Source organism: Caenorhabditis briggsae (assembly GCF_000004555.2).
Source record: "Caenorhabditis briggsae complete genome, chrIII, whole genome shotgun sequence".
Classification (NCBI taxonomy): domain Eukaryota; kingdom Metazoa; phylum Nematoda; class Chromadorea; order Rhabditida; family Rhabditidae; genus Caenorhabditis; species Caenorhabditis briggsae.
The window spans coordinates 6,342,718-6,359,943 of record NC_013490.2 but is presented as its reverse complement, the minus strand read 5'-3'; the positions used below and the strand labels follow the sequence as shown (position 1 = coordinate 6,359,943).

Sequence of the window (17,226 nt, the reverse complement as noted above, 5' to 3'; positions counted from 1 at the left end):
GTTATGATGCTTCTCAAGCATTGCTTGAACTTTTTTGGCCACAATGAACAGGTCGGCTGTTTCCGCATCAGTCAAATCAGTCAGATGCTGGACGACACGTTTCGGACTGATGAGAACATCTGGAATGGAACATTGTTTTAAATTCAGACTGCCTGAAACTTACGCCCATCAGTAACGGGCTTCAAATTGACAAACGCAAACGAATGAGGAGTACTGTAGAAAATGTGGCTCGCTGGGATTGGGAACTCGGCAAACTTTAGATCATCTGTTTCATGATTTCTCTCATTGACATGAAGAGTATACAAATCAGAACGGCGATGCGAAAAGACTGGTTGCATTTCGCGAAGGCTGGCTACGTAGCTCAGATCAATTTCAGCGAAGCACATATCTGAAAATATCCAAAATAAATCTCATTTTTTCTAAAATAAATCGGATTTTCCTTCTCAAACTGACCAACTCTCTCAGAACATTGAGCTACCACAGCTCCCCATGGATCCACAACCATTGCATGACCGTACGATTGTCTTTTTGGATTATGAGCTCCAGTTTGAGCAGCAGCCACAACATAACACTGATTCTCAATAGCACGAGCACGTAGAAGAGTTTCCCAGTGAGCCAGTCCGGTATTCAATGTGAAAGCACTCGGGAAAGAGAGGAGCTGGGCTCCACGCTGTCGGTTCCAAAGGGATAATTCAGGAAACCGTACATCGTAGCAAATCGAGAGACCCAGACATCCAACTGGAGTTTCTACTGGAGGAACCATCTGAATGAAGAATCACAGTCGGATATCCAATTTTGTATAACCCCTACCTCGTTACCAGCCTTGCTGAATTCACTCTCCATCAATCGAACCTTCCCTGGAATTTCCAGATCGAAGAGATGCAATTTGTTATATTCTACACAAGTGGCTCCTTGTGAATCGATGATCAGATGAGTGTTCCATGGATGTGCGTGATCGGATGGATCCTGAAAGCCAATAAAACTTGAATAATTAGAGAAAAAAGTTTCTTCTTTTCTTTTCTAGTACTTTGTGATGAAGTCCTCCTAAAGACAACCAGACATTGTGTTTTTTCGCGAGATCTCTATATCTCTGCATATATACACAGTCGGCCGTCATCGCAAGATCAACCTGCTCGTTTTTGTTCACTCCAATGAAATCAAAACATTCTGGCAGGAAGACCATCTGAAAATCAGTTTCTCACTTTTTGTCAGAATACTGAGCTTTTTTACTTCACACTTTCTTTCTCCAGCTCGCTCGATCATTGATTTTGCAATATCGAAGTTTTTCTCCAGATCGTTGTCGCTTGTCATTTGACATACTGCTATCTGAACAGTTGTTTTAACTTCTAGATCTTTTCAGAAAGAAAATATGGTCACTTACAAAATGTCGACCTGTAGCCATCGTACGCCGAATGACTGTGGTCAACATGCGATCGACTGGTAGATAACAAACAATCAATGATAAGTGTCGAGTGGGAAAGAAATGTTGAACTGGTCAAAATCAGGTCACTTTGCGATGAAAAAAACAGGGGTACGAATAGAATTTATACAAGAGTGCAAGAACTAATACTCCAACAAGAAAGTGAATAACATTAATACCTATTTAAAGGTTACTATGGCGAGCAGTACATTAAATGGTCTTTTAAAACAAAGACAATACCGTAACACCTCTAATAGAAGGGCTGCCCACATTGTCAAGTTTGAGCTAATTTATCTTGGCTCGTATGCAAGATAAAAAAATTTTAACTGATAAAATGTTTGTGATATGAAAATGAACAATCCATCAGTTTACAAATATTGTATATCTTTGGTAGAAACCGAGATAAATTGGCTCAAAGTTAAAAATTTTGGGCACTTCCATTAGAGGCGTCAAGGTATTTTACAGAACTTCGTAAGAACGGTAATTTAATCAGATTTCTTTGGTTCATTGAGTTTGTCATGTTCTTTTTGTAATCGTTGTACTTGTCCCAAATGAGCAGTGGTCGCGTGTACGCTATTTTTCCGGCTCACACTGCGAACTCCCAGATGACGATAACTGAAGTAAAAATGGTCTAGTTCTTTCAATTATGATGAACACCTTACCGGTACCATTTCCTTCCGTGCAACGCTTTGTTGAGCTCGTATTCATGTCGGACCTTAGGAATTTCAAAATTATAATTCGCGATCAGTTTTTTATATTTACCTTGTACTCGACTTCTCTCGCTGTCTTCAGTTTTCCCATTCTTCGAAGAGTCCAAAATGTAGCTTGAATAAGAAGAAGCGTAGTAATGTAACGGAATGGCATCGCAATCTGAAAACCATTTTTAAGAAAAAAATGTGTTTTGGAAAACTCAATGAAAAAATCTGAAAACGGCATATCATACCTTGTATAAAATGAGCGAAACTACAACGACACCAGCAGATTCGGGTGTATTTTTGACTTTTTCAAGAATCGCATCTGGCATATGCATCCATTCGAGAAGAGCAATCACATCTACTCCACTCTTCACCACCAAATACAATGCAATGAACCAGGCGGTACACGAAGCGGCATGTGCTGGTACGGCTATGTACCAGTATCTTTTGAAATAGTACTTCACTTTTGCGAAAATGCCTTGTGGTGCTTCTTCTGCTCTCATCTGCTCAATTTTTGCAGTTTTCGCAGCTTTCTGCTCTTCCGACATTGTCATACGAAAAAATTTCCATTTCTGATCTTGTGGCTTCTGAACATGTTCTTTCTCGCTCACTCTTAAGGTGCTGTGAATGGTTCTACACGATGAGCTTGATGGAAATTGACTCTGTGCGTAACAGAGGCTTCTAGAGCAGCAGAGCCGTTCAGCATGAAGTATTGATCGAGCCAGAAGCATTCTGAACTGATAGTTCTATTTTGGAATATTTTCACTCTATCTTAAAATACTGAACGGGTGTTTTAACTCTTCTAGCCAACCTTGACTCTTCTGCTTCTCCCAATAGTAGGGTATTAGAAATTTATTGCTATTTGGAAAGTGCTGTGTGAAAATACATGAAAAAAAGGAATAAATAAATTACATTTCTACAAATAATTGAAACAAAACGAAAAATAAAAACAACCCAGCACTATTCAATATGTGCTTCGACCAGTAATCAATAAAAGGCTTGAAAAATAAATTAATGAACGAGTTCGGTTTTTTGGCGAATGGCATGATAGAGAGCAACGACGAGAACGATGACAGCAACAGTCTCAGAAGAAACTGGCGACTTTGAGGCGAGTCCCTGGAAAACATGAGAATTTCATTCACAGATTTCAAAGATATACAGAACATGTTCATTTTTTGAAAATGTTCTCAAATTAAAACGATAAATTCATCAAGGAAATAAATTGTATCGTTTAATCATTAAATTAAACTCAAAGCTTAATACATATTTTTTTATTCAAGTCCTTTTCTCCTGAATATACTAAAAATTTCAGAAAAACTGCTTCAAAGCTTTTTAAAAATTTAAATTATATTTTTTCAGCCGAAATTTTTTAAATTGTTTTTTAAACACAGAAAATACAATTTTTCGTATGAATCTGTTAAAAAACAAAAATTTATGTCATGAATCTCTTGTTTTCTTTTCCGTTTCTAGAGAGCGAAGCAATTTTCGCTCTGATGTCGGAATTTCAGATATTACTCTTGTCCGATATCTTGTCCGATATACTTTTTCAATACTTTTTTTTCGTTTTTAAAATGAATTTAGAAAACTCACGGAATGGTTCTGCTGCACAGTGAAGAGTGGGCTGGTGGATGGATTCTTGGCAAGTTGAGCTGCTCCTTCCTCATCGTAGATGTTGATATTGAAAGTTTGGGCTCCAGCGGCAGCGTGGTCAAGGGTCCAGGAAACTTGGTACTTGGCTGTCTCATCAGAAGTGGAGACTGGGATAAGGCGGCCATTCACTTCAGCTGTGTATTGGATGTTCTTTGGGTTGTTGCTACATTGAAGAGTGAACTCGGTGATGAAAGTTGTTCTGTAGTGGAAGAATCCATCGGTCGTAGAGAAAGATGAAGCGGAGAACTTGGGAGAGTCGCACTTGGCGCCTGAAAAAATGACAATAGAAAGTATATAAATCGAATAAATACTTACACAGCGCAGATGCTACTAAGCAAAGTGAAACGACGGCCTTCAGCATTTTTACCTGGGAATAGAAAAGAAATTAACCAAGGCAGTAAAAATATTTAACAAAAAAGATCTATCGCAGAGAATGTCCTGACAAAAATAATGAAACAGAGGAGCGGAATCAGGAAAAAAAATGTTAAAACGAATAACTCTACGGCAAACTTTCTTGGCGAATAATCTTCTCATTATGTTTGTAAACTTCTCTAACGCAAAAGCAGCCACACAGTCTCGCTTGGCAACAAGCCAGTTTGCAGTTCTTTCGCCAGCGTGGTGAGACCCGCGCGGGGAGGAAACCATGTGCGCCTTTGAACTGACTCTGCTCGCGATTTCTTTTCATCACATGAATCGATTCTAAAACGCTTGAACTATTCTTGCGAAACAGTATTTGGCGTCTATTTGGACGATAAAGAAATAAGAAGGAATATTTGAACTTTTTTAAACACTTTTTGTAGCGCGGTTGAGCTTCTTGTATAGCTAAAAGCGTTCTGGCAATCATTTGAAACTTTTTTTGGTTTTCAGACGATAAAATGGCATCTAGTAGCAGTGGTCCCCCAGATATCAAAATCCATAATGTTTTCTTATCAAATGTGGAAGAAGAGTTCGCTCGAATCCGTGGATTAGTTGAGGTACGAACAGAGAAAGAAACTGAGTTAGAATCGATTTACTATTAAGGATTATCCATATGTGGCCATGGACACAGAGTTTCCGGGAGTGGTTGCGACGCCATTGGGAACGTTCCGAAGCAAAGAAGATTTTAATTATCAGCAAGTGTTCTGTAATGTCAACATGCTGAAATTAATACAGGTAGTCCATCCGTTGCGCTCAAATCTATGTTGGCGTTGCCCTTCAGGTTGGATTTGCCATGGTCAACGACAAAGGCGAGCTGCCCCCAACGGGCGATGTTTGGCAGTTCAATTTCAATTTCTCCTTCGCCGAAGACATGTTTTCACATGACAGTGTTGAAATGCTGCGTCAAGCGGGTATTGATTTCAACGCATTGCAGGCAAGATACATTTCTTTTTATAAGTTACCCGAAAGCTTCTTTCAGCATGAGGGAATACCAACACATGTATTCGGCGAGTTGCTGACAACATCTGGACTAATTACGGATCCGCGGATTACATGGCTGACATTCTCCTCGGGCTACGACTTTGGATACCTTCTGAAAAGTATAACGCTTGGCGATCTGCCCAAAGAAGAAGCTATGTTCTTCACATGTCACAAAACTCTGTTCCCGACCAGTTTCGACATCAAAATTCTTCTCCGAACGCCGAATTGCGCATCAGCGAAGCTGAAAGGTGGTCTGCAGGAGGTTGCTGACCAGTTGGATGTAAAACGACAAGGAGTTCGTCATCAGGCAGGATCCGATGCACTTTTGACGGCTGCAACGTTTTTCAAAATCAAGAAGCAGTTTTTCGGAGATAGCTGGAATCAAATTGCTCCTCTGATTTGCGGTCACATGTTTGGACTTGGATCGTCACTTTCCCTCTTCCATTCCGGTGGTTCACAAGCCCGACTTGGAGAGGATCCCAATCAAGGAATGGGTGGAATTCAGCAACAAGCGTAAAACCAGGTGGAACAAAAGGAATGCTGAAAATACCAAACTTATAATATCATCAATTTCAATATTTTCTCTTCTTTCCATCTGGTGTGATCTCTCTTTTTGCTTCTCATGTGTCTATTTCTTTGTCTAATTTTGGTCGCATTTCCACTCTTTTCACACATAAGTCAATTACTATTACTCTCCCTTGTGTTCCCAACCAAAAATATTATTTTTGTTGTAAATTCTTTCTGTTCTTCCATCTATTTCCAATCTTTTGTCTTCATTCTCTCTCTCTCCATCTCTCACCCCAAAAATTCCCCTAATATTCGCGTCCTTTGCTTCATGGTTCATCTCTCATTCTTTTCCGGCTCTGCTTAGCTGATTAGGCTAAATTAGATAGGGATAACAGTGGAAGTCTATTATGCTTGTCTGAGAAAAAAAAGGTGAGACGCAGAGAAATAGTGTCTGCGTCTCCACTTAATATGTGCTATTTAGGCTCTCCGCTTCGATATCACTACCGTATTCAGACTGCAAAAAATCTTCTCTAACCTTTTTTTTCTCAGACAAGCATAATATTCGATTTTGATTTCCAGAACAGCTAGGATCGGAGCCCGTGTATTTTTTTATTTTCATCTTTTCCCATTCCCTATGCCCAAAAAAATATAAAATTTTCGAAACGTACAAATCCTATTTTCTATGTGACCTACTGAAGTTATTCAACTTCACTTTATCTCTACAGTGTTCGGAAATGGTTCAAACCGAATTTTTTGTCACAGCAAAATGCCGAGTGGTGGACAAAGAAAGCACACAATTTCGAATAAAACTCGCAAGCGTCCAGGCAAAGATTTGGATCAGATCCACGAAGACTTGAAACCCGAAAAAGCAGCGAAGCTTCTTCAACAAGAGGTAAATATTCAAACAAACGGAACATGAACTAAATTGAAAAAATTGTTATAGGTCGATTATGATCTTCCTGGAAACGGACAGTTTTACTGTATTGAGTGCGAACGGCATTTCATCGACGAGAAAACTCGACAGCTTCATCGCAAAACGAAACTGCACAAAAATCGTGTGAAATCTTTGAAAGAGGTTCCATACACCCAGGCAGAAGCCAATGCCGCTGGCGGCTCTGGCTTCTTTCCTGCGGTCACTCTGAAAAGCCGAATGGAACTGCCGAAACAACCGGAAATATCTGTTGAAATTGGGGAGTGAACATTGGATTTTCACTCGCATTCGTTTCTTTTTTGTTATCTGACGTTGTTGATTTATGAAAAGTTTGAAATCATTTTTTCATGTTTATGTGACAGCAATACAAATAGAAATCGGAATGGGTGTGTTTCGACAAGAAACAAAGATGAATAAAAAAATTAATCAAAGTCAGAATTATGACGACTGAGCTACTTAGAGACTTCTTCAACCTTCTCCACGAACTTCTTAGCGACATCTGCAGAGCCGAATCGAATCATCAGTGTGGTCATTTCAGATGCCGAAACCGGACAAGTGAGACGAATTCGTTCTCCTTTATCATCGACCTTCGTTGCTTTCATTGCCTTGTTACAAAGAGCGTTCAGCCAAACGGTGCCGATCGCCGTCGCAGCTCTGATGAGTACACTAAACTTCCCATCAGTGTCTTTGACATGAAGCATTCCAACGCCAAGCTTAGTGTATTCCTTGTCAGCAAATTTGAAGACAGCGACTCTTAAATGGAGTAAAGAATTATAAAAACGGTGAAAATGTTCCGATACTCACTTGCTGCTGATTACCGCATCAGGCTCTTCAACTTCGACTGTTTCTACTTTCGGCGGCACATACTCTTCGTCATCATCACCGCCCTCGCCTTTCGCCTGATTCTCCTGGGCTTTCTGTGCTAAACCAGCGAAGCCTCCAAACAACGATCCAGTAGTGGTAGCACCTCCAAACAGTGATCCAGTAGTCGTGGTACCTCCAGATCCAGTATTAGTACCTCCAGAACCGAAGCTTAAAGATGGCGTGGTTTGTTTAGCGCCGGATCCGAAAAGAGAAGCACCGAAAGCAAGTCCAGAGAATGGTTTCGCTGCGGCATTGTCCCCGTCTTTTTGCTCTCCGAAAACCAATGGCTTAGAAGTAGTAGCTGGCGTATCTGAGGACTTCAATCCCGCAGATGTGGTTTCTGGTGACTTGGAAATAGCTCCAAAAAGTGAACCAGTTGTCTTAACGTTCTCATTCTTGGATGTTGTAGATCCAAATAGTGGGACAGTAGTTTCAGCGGATGTTGTAGATCCAAACAGTGGGACAGTGGTTTTTGGCTCATCAGGCTTTGCAGTGTCGGATTCTGGCTTTTTGCCAAATGAGAATCCAGTGAACTTCGAAGGCTCTTTAGACTTATCACCGCTGAAAAATCAAAAAATTGAGTGTCAAAAATTCTGTGAAATCTACATACTCTTTGCCCAGGAAAGCAAAAAGAGATCCATCATTATTTCCTAAAGCTGCTCCATCGGTGTTGCTCGAATCTTTTTTTGTCCAGAAATCTTTACTGGGTTCTGGGAACTTGATGTTAGTTGTTGGGATTGTAACAGTGGAAGTTGAAGCCTGAGACTCATTGCCTGACTTGAAAATAATGGATTCAGATCCACCGAGCGGTCCTCCACCACGAATTGCACGTTTGCGAGCGGTTCCAGCAGCAGGTGCAGGTGGCTCACTGGATTTTGAAAGAGGCGCTGGTGTATCCTTGGCGATGACGGAAATATCGCTAAACTTATATTTCTATACACAATAGGATTGTTTTTTTTTACCCAAATTTTGGTGCGGACAGTGCAGCTGCCGGGCTTGAAGCCGCGAAAACCGTGGTGTTTGAAATTTTTGGCGAATCAGTAGAACGAACAGCACTTCCCGCGTTTCCATTACGACGCACAGCTTTAGCTATTTTGCGCTGGTGAGGTTTTTCTCCAGCATCGTCCCGTTTCACTTCAGTTTTTCGCACATCTGTTCTTCCTGAATTAACAGCAGCGACTGCATCATCGTCAACCTTGTACATTGTTTTCAATTCTTTCACATGTTTCATGTATGACTCCATCGTTACGCTCTGAAAACGAACTTCAGAAGGAGTCAAAAATGTAGTAACGCTTACAAAATCATAATGGCTTTTCTCTGTGAAGAATCCATTGAGAACTTTGAGAAACTCTGCATTCAGAAGCGTCATTTTATCACGAAGACGGAAAACGTTCATTTGTTGCTCAGAAGTGAGCGGTGCCTCTGGAACCTCCATCGCAGTAGTCATGGATTCTGTGAAAGTTAGGAAGATATTTAGACAAAAAGGATTTCGTTTGAATTCGGATTTTTTATCTGCAACCTTGCGTAACGGTGTTTGCATTTGTTGCACTCAACTTTACGACACTGTCTGCTGATAATACGCTGCCAAATTCTATGTTTTCTTGCAAAGATTTCTTGCATTTCTTCAGCTGTTAAAATTGATTTTCTTCACTTTTGAATGTGAAAAACGAATACTATTTAGTACACTTTCCTTGGATGCCAGCTAGTAGTTTTCAACACGAATCGGACATTTTTGTTTATCGCTCTATTCATAAATTGTTTTTAAACACAGAAAACACCGTTCTTTTGTAATCATGAATCGGTTGAAACCACAAAACAAAACACAGCTTCTCTATATCATGAATAACCCCACTAATTTATCCAAGTTAGAAGCTGTATTCTTTTCTTTAAAACCTTTTTTTTCAATTACTAATTTTTATGTAAATTGATCTACTGTTTCTAATTTCTTCCAGAAATGCTCCGTGTAGCCGTTTCCGCAGCTCTCCGAACCGCTTCAACACGGTTGCTAAGCAACAGTACAGTTCAAACCCGAGTTTTCACCCCAATGATTGTTTCTGGATCGAAACCATCGTTTCAAATCAGACAGTATTCCGCCAAGGTAAGTTTTCAATTAGTTATACTAAAGTCTAGACATTTTATCCGCGTTTCAGAGAAAAAAAGCTCAGCGCAAATAGTTTTAGGTATATGTCAAGTTCACACTTCTTCATTTCAGGCTCCACTCACCAAGAAAACTTTGGAAGAGCGAATCGTTCTCGTGCTTTCTCTTTATGATAAAATTGACGCCAAGAAGCTCACAATGGACTCTGACTTCACTAAGGATCTTGGCCTAGATTCTCTGGATCATGTGGAAGTAGTCATGGCTATGGAAGAAGAATTCGGGTTTGAAATCCCAGACGGAGATGCCGACCGCTTCAAAACTCCACGCGACATCTTCCAGTACATCGCCGACAAGGAAGATGTTTTTGAATAAATTATCCTCATCCTTGGTGTTATAACCTTCTTTAGTAACATAGATTTTTTGTTCTCTCGTTTTTATTTCTGTGGAGCAGCAGGTGAAGTTTTCAAGATTTTAATAAAGTTTGCAAACTGAGAACTGGTGAAGAAAAAAAAATTGTTGGAAAAGTAGCAGCTTTTCTTGTATATTTTTGATTCCAAACAGTTGAAATACATATTCACTAATCGCATTCAGTTCATGTTCGATCCATCGAAATGGTTCGGACGAGCCCCTTATCAACAAGTTGGCGGCGACAGTGATGATATAGAAGTTGACCAAATATCATTCACTAGTTCCTGCTCATCGGGTGAACACGAAGGATATGTAACGGCGATGGATACAACGTCACACAGAGAAGAAGGCAGGTTTCAGTTATCATCCACCGATTTGATTTCGTTCGCAGATGAGCTAAATGTGCCTGGTGAGTAGACTTTCACCTGTCAAAAAGCAATGAACTAAACATTTTAGGAACATCAGAAGACAACTCAATACTATCCTCTGATAGTCCTGTTTCCTCATCACAGGTTTCAAATTTCCCTCCGCCTTTCTACGAATCTTCCAACTTGAAAGAGAGTATCATTGTAAGGAATTCGATATTTTGGTTCACAGAAAACGAAGTCGATGCTTCCAAACTAGTCCTCCCTATATCCAATAAAGGAAGGGTTTGTCGATTCGACCATGATGTGGATGACAATCAATTAGAAACCATATGTAGGACTCTTCAAATCTCAATGGGGCTGAGTGAAAGATCTCGATGGCTTAATCATATGGCACGAAATCCAGCTCTATCTGAACTGGCACGAGAGTTAGATGAGGAGTTCCCGTCTTCCTTCAGTGAAAGCGTAGAAAACGATGAGGAAGATCTCGAATCTGTAGACCAGGAAATTGAGTCAAGACCGCCAGCAACGTCTTTTTCTTCTTCATCCTGTGCTGGATCCTTCCGAACAGTTGTTTGTCCCACGTATGGAGCACTCACAGAGACAAATGGGATTCTCGATGACACGACGATGAGCAATCTCGCTCCGGGAATGGCACGGACAGTTGTACCACCACAACGTGGAATTCAAGGTGTTGAGATACAGCGAAGGATAAACGAAACGCCTTCAGCAGTTTGCTCAGCTATTATTCGGCAAGTTGCTGAGAAGGACCCTCCAATGGATAGAAGAATGATTGAGTGGATGAGAGGATTTGCGGAAGTTGATACCTGGATTCAGGAGGTGAGCCTGTAGATCTAAAATAGTGAACTCATTCAATTTCCAGGTTGCCCCTGCTTCTCGAAAATACGATAAATACTCTTTCGAAGTTCCTCCTTTAACTGAAGATTGGATTCTAACAGTTCACAAGCAGCCAGCTATTCGTCAAGGTCTCGAATCCCAACAATGGAAATGTGCAGCTTGCCGTCAATCCCTTCACACTCACAACATCAATGATAAGGATACATGTCCGAAATTCTGTGATTATTATGGTCTCTTCTTCTGTTCTCTATGCCATGGTGGCGAAAAGTCTATAATCCCTTCGCGAGCAATTACGCAATGGAATTTCGCCGAACATCCAGTATCCGACCGAGCGATTCGATTTTTGCGAGCCGTCAGAGAGACTCCCGTTTTCAAAGTCCGTGACTTACCAGGAGATTTGCTCAAGAAAAACAAAGCGTTGAGAGCTGTTGTAGAATTGAGGCAGAAGTTGAAACACATGGAAGGGTTCATAAAGGTGCGTATAGTCCTTTTTTTATTCTCAAAGGATTATTATTATTTTTCAGATTTGTTTAGATGCTTCTAACCAAGTTTTCGAATTTGGTAATTTGAGTACAATGTTTGCGAATATGGATCGTTATCTTCTTGAGAATGATGATTTATTCTCTCTGAATGATTTGCAGAGAGTCTATAACAAGGTTAGATAAATATAAAAAAGTTTATTATTGTTAAATTTATCTTGTTTTCAGGATCTCATTTCCCTACTGGAGCCTCTGGCCAAGCGAGGAAGAGAACACATTCTTCATTGCAAGCGATGCCGTTTGCAGGCGCCAGTTTGTGTTCGATGTAATGATATGACTGATCGCCTTTTCCCATTCGAAGAACGTGCTGTGGCTCAATGCGATGGTTGTGGCCACCTCTCTCATTCCCCGAAATGTCCGAGACGAGATGTTCCCCGTGACACTCATTGTCCTAAATGTGCTAGGCTTAAATCCAGATCAAACGGCATGAGAACTTCAAGAATAATTGGAGACGTTGTGTAGTTATTCTAATTTATCTCTTTTTGTTTATGGTTTCTGTGAAATCCTGATGTACCAAAAAATACCAAACATTTCCTCATCAAGCTTTCGTCCTATTTCTTTCTGCTCATCCTGTCACTTTTCGATATAAGCTTCACTTTCCCCCGTTATATGTGCCTTTATACCAGTATTGTATATTTCACCAGTATATATTTAATATCATCCTCCCAGTTTTTTGTAATTTTCCCAGTGATTTTTTTGCCACACATCTGACTGTTTATCTGGAAAAATTACTTGTTCCGTATTGATGAAATTTCCAAACGAACAGCACTTTTTAAAATTCGTTTATGACTTTTTTTCGTCTCGTGTTTGAGTCGATTTCATATTTTTTGAGTATAGTTTGGAGAGAACCAGGGATTTTCGGAATTTCGGGAAATTCCGATATGAAACCCTTCTGAGTTTCGGGACATTCTGATTTTCAGAATATCGGAATTTTCTACCACAAAACTGCGAAAAGTTAACGAAATATTGAGACCGTACGAATCGGGGAGACACCCAAAAGCGCGAGACACAAAAGCGGGAGACACGAAAGCGGGAGGCACGAAAGCGGGAGACGAAATTGCTTACCGTACCAACGTTAATTCCCAAACCGAGAGTAACCAAACGGCCGAAAATTATGTTCAGGAGCATAAAAAAGGTCTCAAAATTTTTAAAAACATATTTTCATTTGGCTCGGGTATTTTATTCACAACTTTACTGAAAAATAGACGAATAACCCCATAATTTTTTACAATGGAACGATGGATTACGGTAAGCAATTGCGTACTTTCTCCCCTTTCGTCTCCCGCTTTTGTGTCTCCCGCTTTCGTGTCTCCCGCTTTTGTGTCTCCCGCTTTCGTGTCTCCCGCTTTTGGGTGTCTCCCGGATTCGTACGGTCTCGAAAAATTATCTATTACTCTCGTCCGAAATCAATGCATGTTGCGGCCGAAAATTTACTCAAAATCGCATCGTCGGTCGCACAGCGAAAAAAATAAATTGATACATGCGCCTTTAAATACCGTACCTCGGACGGTTTTTATTTTGGACCCTATTTGGCTGTTTTTTTTTCTATTTTATAAGAAAAAAATTGAAGATTTATAAGAATTAGACAAAATTAGACAGAAACAAGCGAAAAAATGAGAGAAAAAGGCAAACATTCGATAAATGTTGAGGTACTGTATTAAAGGCGCGTGCAATAATTTGAAAAATACAGTAAGGTTCTCTCTGTGGGAGCTAAGCTCCGCCCACCGTTGTTTTCTCGGCCGCAACGTGCATTGATTTCGGACAAGAGTAATATTTCAAAACTACCAAAAAAAAGTTATTCCGCTCGAGACCCGCAACTAAAATTTTTCGCTTGCGCCTTCGACATACCGTAGTCGAGAAAGCTTTGATTCCAGAAAGAAACTTCGTGGGGGATATTCCGAAATTTTCGGATTTTCCTTTCCTTTCAATCGTAAAAAATAACAAATTATATATTTTCCAACATCTAAAGACTTTCTTTTTTCCAACATCTAAAGACTTAAAATTGTCGACTTACTGCAATAGTAAATTTTCAGTCAATTATCGCATTTTTCAGGTCATTGAACTGCCCGTCTGCTAGTTAGGACATCGAATTAAGAAAGATGGGAAACGTATGTTTTTTATTTGTTGTCGCAATACTTTGAGCCTCTTACTTTCTAAAGAAACCTGTTTCTTTCTCTAGCACTTCTGGTCAACTTGGACTTCTTCCCAGCGCATTTTCTCTATTATTTGGCCTGCGATTGTTCTCTACCTAATAATGAAGCTGCTAATCGAGAAGGTAGAATTAAGGCACACTTTAACTTTCTTGAATATAAAAAAATGTTTTCAAAATGCTTCACTGAATGACTTTGGATTTTAGAAAAGGTATTCTAATTGCAGATGTGGGGAAGCAACCGTGGAGCAGTGGAAAGATTCCAGAAAGGTCGCGAAGCACTTTTCAATGAGTTCAAAGAACGATCGGACCCGGAGAATCTTGTTGGAAATCGAAGAATTGTGAACGGAAACCAAAATGCAGAAGAAATTGAGAAAACGTTCTGTGAGATTCTGCAGCTTGATTTGATTACTTTGAAATGTATTTTTCTCCAAAATTAATTAATCCTATCAGACTATTCACAGCACGATTACAAACTGACGACTACAACGCATATACCGTTTTGTGTGCATTCATCTGGAGAGCAATAAAGATTGATGAAGAGATCAATTGCATTACAGAATTGATCCGAGAAGCATTCGACATTGCTGAAAGACTTGATGATGAGTATGAAGCATCTGGTGAAAAGGGAGATTTGTTCGGATTGCCGTTTTCAGTCAAAAGCAATTTCTTTGTCAGTTTCAAAATTTAACAATTTTTTTGATTATGGTATTTATTTAGATCAAAAACTACGACGTGACTTGTGGTTTGGCGAAACTTTTGGAACAACCAAAAACGACTACATGCCCTATGGTTGAATTCCTATCAGACCAAGGCGCTATCCCATTTTGTTTCACAAACGTTCCACAAGGACTTCTCTCATATGTCAGCTCTAATCCTATTTATGGAACTACCAAAAACCCATGGGACTTTTCTCGTACGCCAGGAGGATCATCTGGTGGTGAAGCAGCTCTTTTGGCTGCTGGCGGATCTGCATTTGGTATTGGATCGGACCTTGCTGGAAGTCTTCGGATCCCTGCTGCTTTTTGTGGTCTCGTTACTTTGAAACCAACTCAAGATAGACTCTGTGTTACCGATACGCATGGAGGACTGCCAGGACGTGGGAGACTTGGATTGAGCTTCGGATTTTATACCAAAACAGTAAACGAACAGGAGTTCCTGCTTCGAACAATTGTGGGAAATCCATCTTATCTCGAATTGTGTCCCATGTCTTCTCCAGCTAAATTGGGAAAACCTTCAATCACTCCTGAGGAGAAGCTAGTGATTGGATGGTTTACTGATGATGGTTTCAATCCTGTTGTTCCATCGAATCGTCGTGCTGTTGAAGAAACGATTCAGAATCTCAAGGAACAAGGTCATAAAATTGTAGAGTTTAAACTATCAGATGTTTCGGAAGAGTTCCCTTCGTTCGTAGTGGCAAATATGCTATTCAGAGTAAGTTTTGTCGGGATGATGACGAATTAATGATAGGATTTCAGAACGTGATGCCTGACAATGGAGCATACATGTCCGAGATGTACGGTGGTGAGCAGTATGACGAATACATGAAGCTGTTCATCCGCCTTGTTCGTGTCAAGCAGAATGTGGTTGTCAGTTGGCTGATTCGTTATGGAGCAATGCCACTTGCCAAGTTGCTGCTTTCAAAACGACTTGCTTGTATTGGAAGTGCATACAATTCTGACCTGGCTGCTTGTCGCCAAAATCAGGAGAACACGGATACTTTCAAATTACACTGGATTAGATACTGGAAAAGCAAAGGCCTTGATGCTTTAATTTGCCCATCTTTCATTAGTAAGTAAATAGTTTTCGGTTTTGATAGTGTTATGAAAATTCTTCAGCTCCCGCTCAACCATTCGAGTATCCTGCTCAGCTGTCAAATGGTGCGTTTCTCACCGGACTGTTCAACATGCTCGACTTCCCTGCTGGTGTTGTTCCAGTTGCTCCGGTGAAGAAGCGGGATGTTGATCTTTTGAATGATCCAGTGGATGGATTTCCTCTGGAAGGTGATATTCTACTGAAGAAACAGCGCGAATCAGCTCAGCAATCTGCTGGACTACCAAATGCTGTCCAGGTTGTAACTCTTCCAAACTGCGAAGAAATGTGTATCCGTGTTATGAAGCTCGTCGAAGAAACTAGCTCTGGAGTACAGCGTCTTCAGTGGAAACATGATAAAAATGATAGTGATCCTGTTGATGTGAACAACACACCATCTGGAGTTGTGGAGAGCATGGAACACTTCAAACGTTTGGATCTTCATCGTGTTAAGTAATTCCTATTCCCGACCAGTTTTCATGTATATTCGATGATTTAAATATTTATATTGTGCCTTTTTCAACTTTGAAAATGTGATTTTCTTCCATTGCCAGATCAATATATTGTCGGATTAAAAAAAGTGACACCTGAAAATCTCGGCACTTAATTCCGGGGGCACAAAGATTAGGGGTCACAAGGGGGCACAACTGATTCGGGGGTACAAAAAAGTGATTTGGGGGTACAAAGCCAAGGGGGCTCAATGGTTTGGGGGCACAAATTCTTAGGGGGCACAACCTAGTTTGATTAGGGGGCACAAAGTGGCTTCCTTAGCTGCAAAACGAGATATGCTTAGGGGGCACAAACTTCTGATGAGGGGGCGCAAATTTTTGATGAGGGGGCACAAATTTTTGTTTTTTTTTGTTCTGAAAGGATTTTCGGAAAACTTAAAGACAAGTAGTATAAACTAGACGGAAATAACGCGGAATCGTTCAATGCTCATTAAGCTCTCTTGCTTACTACATTTTTCATGTTTCCCACTCACCCCCTATCAAATTTGTTGTTGTTTTTTACTGTTTTTTAATGTTGTTACACTTACCCCATTGATTCTGAAAATGAATCTAATAAAATACGTCCGAAATTTGAGAAGTTCCAAGAAAAGCTTATGCAACCTTTGAAAGGAATTTTGAAAGCTCTCTTGTCTTTAAGTTTTCCGAAAATCCTTTCAGAACAAAAAAAAACAAAAATTTGTGCCCCCTCATCAAAAAATTGCGCCTCCTCATCAAAAATTTGTGCCCCCCTAAGCATATCTCGTTTTGCAGCTAGGAAGCCACTTTGTGCCCCTTAATCAAACTAGGTTGTGCCCCCAAACCATTGAGCCCCCTTGGCTTTGTACCCCCAAATCACTTTTTTTGTACCCCCGAATCAGTTGTGCCCCCTTGTGCCCCCTAATCTTTATGCCCCCGGAATTAAGTGCCGAAAATCTCGGAGACGGCGCTCGTGTCGATTTACGAGGGGGCGGAGCGAAAACGGATACTGTAGATAACAGATTTATTTATGTGAATTTAGTGGGATTTTCGACACTCACCGATTCC

The 17,226-nt window shown here is 40.4% G+C and overlaps 9 protein-coding genes across 9 annotated transcripts in view; 5 read left to right on the top strand and 4 right to left on the bottom strand.

Moving 5' to 3' along the window:
- Positions 1-1,429, bottom strand: part of CBG13318 — a gene marked incomplete at both ends in the record, with an annotated part of 7,156 nt that extends 5,727 nt beyond the window's left edge. The window contains 7 exons of the mRNA XM_045243884.1: positions 11-119; positions 164-388; positions 454-763; positions 811-966; positions 1,028-1,183; positions 1,231-1,326; positions 1,382-1,429. Coding sequence (XP_045095121.1) covers positions 11-119; positions 164-388; positions 454-763; positions 811-966; positions 1,028-1,183; positions 1,231-1,326; positions 1,382-1,429 — 1,100 coding nt within the window. The remainder of the gene's footprint in view (positions 1-10; positions 120-163; positions 389-453; positions 764-810; positions 967-1,027; positions 1,184-1,230; positions 1,327-1,381) is intronic.
- Positions 1,430-1,905: 476 nt separating this feature from the next.
- Positions 1,906-2,846, bottom strand: CBG13317 (the record flags this gene model as incomplete). Its single annotated transcript, XM_002641402.1, has 4 exons — positions 1,906-2,035; positions 2,083-2,135; positions 2,183-2,290; positions 2,364-2,846. The coding sequence occupies 4 exons, from the start codon at positions 2,844-2,846 to the stop codon at positions 1,906-1,908; spliced, it is 774 nt and encodes a 257-aa protein (XP_002641448.1).
- Positions 2,847-3,126: 280 nt separating this feature from the next.
- Positions 3,127-4,126, bottom strand: Cbr-trap-4.1 (the record flags this gene model as incomplete). The annotated part of the gene is made up of 3 exons (XM_002641401.1): positions 3,127-3,231; positions 3,706-4,034; positions 4,081-4,126. 3 exons carry the CDS (start codon positions 4,124-4,126, stop codon positions 3,127-3,129), a joined length of 480 nt encoding a protein of 159 aa, XP_002641447.1.
- A 514-nt stretch (positions 4,127-4,640) lies between these two features.
- On the top strand, positions 4,641-5,680 carry CBG13315 (the record flags this gene model as incomplete). The annotated part of the gene is made up of 3 exons (XM_045243883.1): positions 4,641-4,739; positions 4,786-4,917; positions 4,964-5,680. The coding sequence occupies 3 exons, from the start codon at positions 4,641-4,643 to the stop codon at positions 5,678-5,680; spliced, it is 948 nt and encodes a 315-aa protein (XP_045095120.1).
- A 756-nt stretch (positions 5,681-6,436) lies between these two features.
- CBG13314 lies at positions 6,437-6,868 on the top strand (the record flags this gene model as incomplete). The annotated part of the gene is made up of 2 exons (XM_002641399.1): positions 6,437-6,562; positions 6,614-6,868. The coding sequence occupies 2 exons, from the start codon at positions 6,437-6,439 to the stop codon at positions 6,866-6,868; spliced, it is 381 nt and encodes a 126-aa protein (XP_002641445.1).
- A 185-nt stretch (positions 6,869-7,053) lies between these two features.
- Positions 7,054-8,912, bottom strand: Cbr-npp-16 (the record flags this gene model as incomplete). Its single annotated transcript, XM_045243882.1, has 4 exons — positions 7,054-7,354; positions 7,406-8,026; positions 8,076-8,384; positions 8,428-8,912. 4 exons carry the CDS (start codon positions 8,910-8,912, stop codon positions 7,054-7,056), a joined length of 1,716 nt encoding a protein of 571 aa, XP_045095119.1.
- A 507-nt stretch (positions 8,913-9,419) lies between these two features.
- On the top strand, positions 9,420-9,935 carry CBG13312 (the record flags this gene model as incomplete). Its single annotated transcript, XM_002641397.1, has 2 exons — positions 9,420-9,563; positions 9,678-9,935. The coding sequence occupies 2 exons, from the start codon at positions 9,420-9,422 to the stop codon at positions 9,933-9,935; spliced, it is 402 nt and encodes a 133-aa protein (XP_002641443.1).
- A 222-nt stretch (positions 9,936-10,157) lies between these two features.
- On the top strand, positions 10,158-12,195 carry CBG13311 (the record flags this gene model as incomplete). The annotated part of the gene is made up of 5 exons (XM_045243881.1): positions 10,158-10,380; positions 10,428-11,176; positions 11,220-11,678; positions 11,719-11,850; positions 11,902-12,195. 5 exons carry the CDS (start codon positions 10,158-10,160, stop codon positions 12,193-12,195), a joined length of 1,857 nt encoding a protein of 618 aa, XP_045095118.1.
- Positions 12,196-13,832: 1,637 nt separating this feature from the next.
- CBG13310 lies at positions 13,833-16,151 on the top strand (the record flags this gene model as incomplete). The annotated part of the gene is made up of 7 exons (XM_002641395.2): positions 13,833-13,841; positions 13,913-14,008; positions 14,110-14,302; positions 14,347-14,555; positions 14,603-15,316; positions 15,361-15,673; positions 15,721-16,151. 7 exons carry the CDS (start codon positions 13,833-13,835, stop codon positions 16,149-16,151), a joined length of 1,965 nt encoding a protein of 654 aa, XP_002641441.2.
- Positions 16,152-17,226: the final 1,075 nt, after the last annotated feature.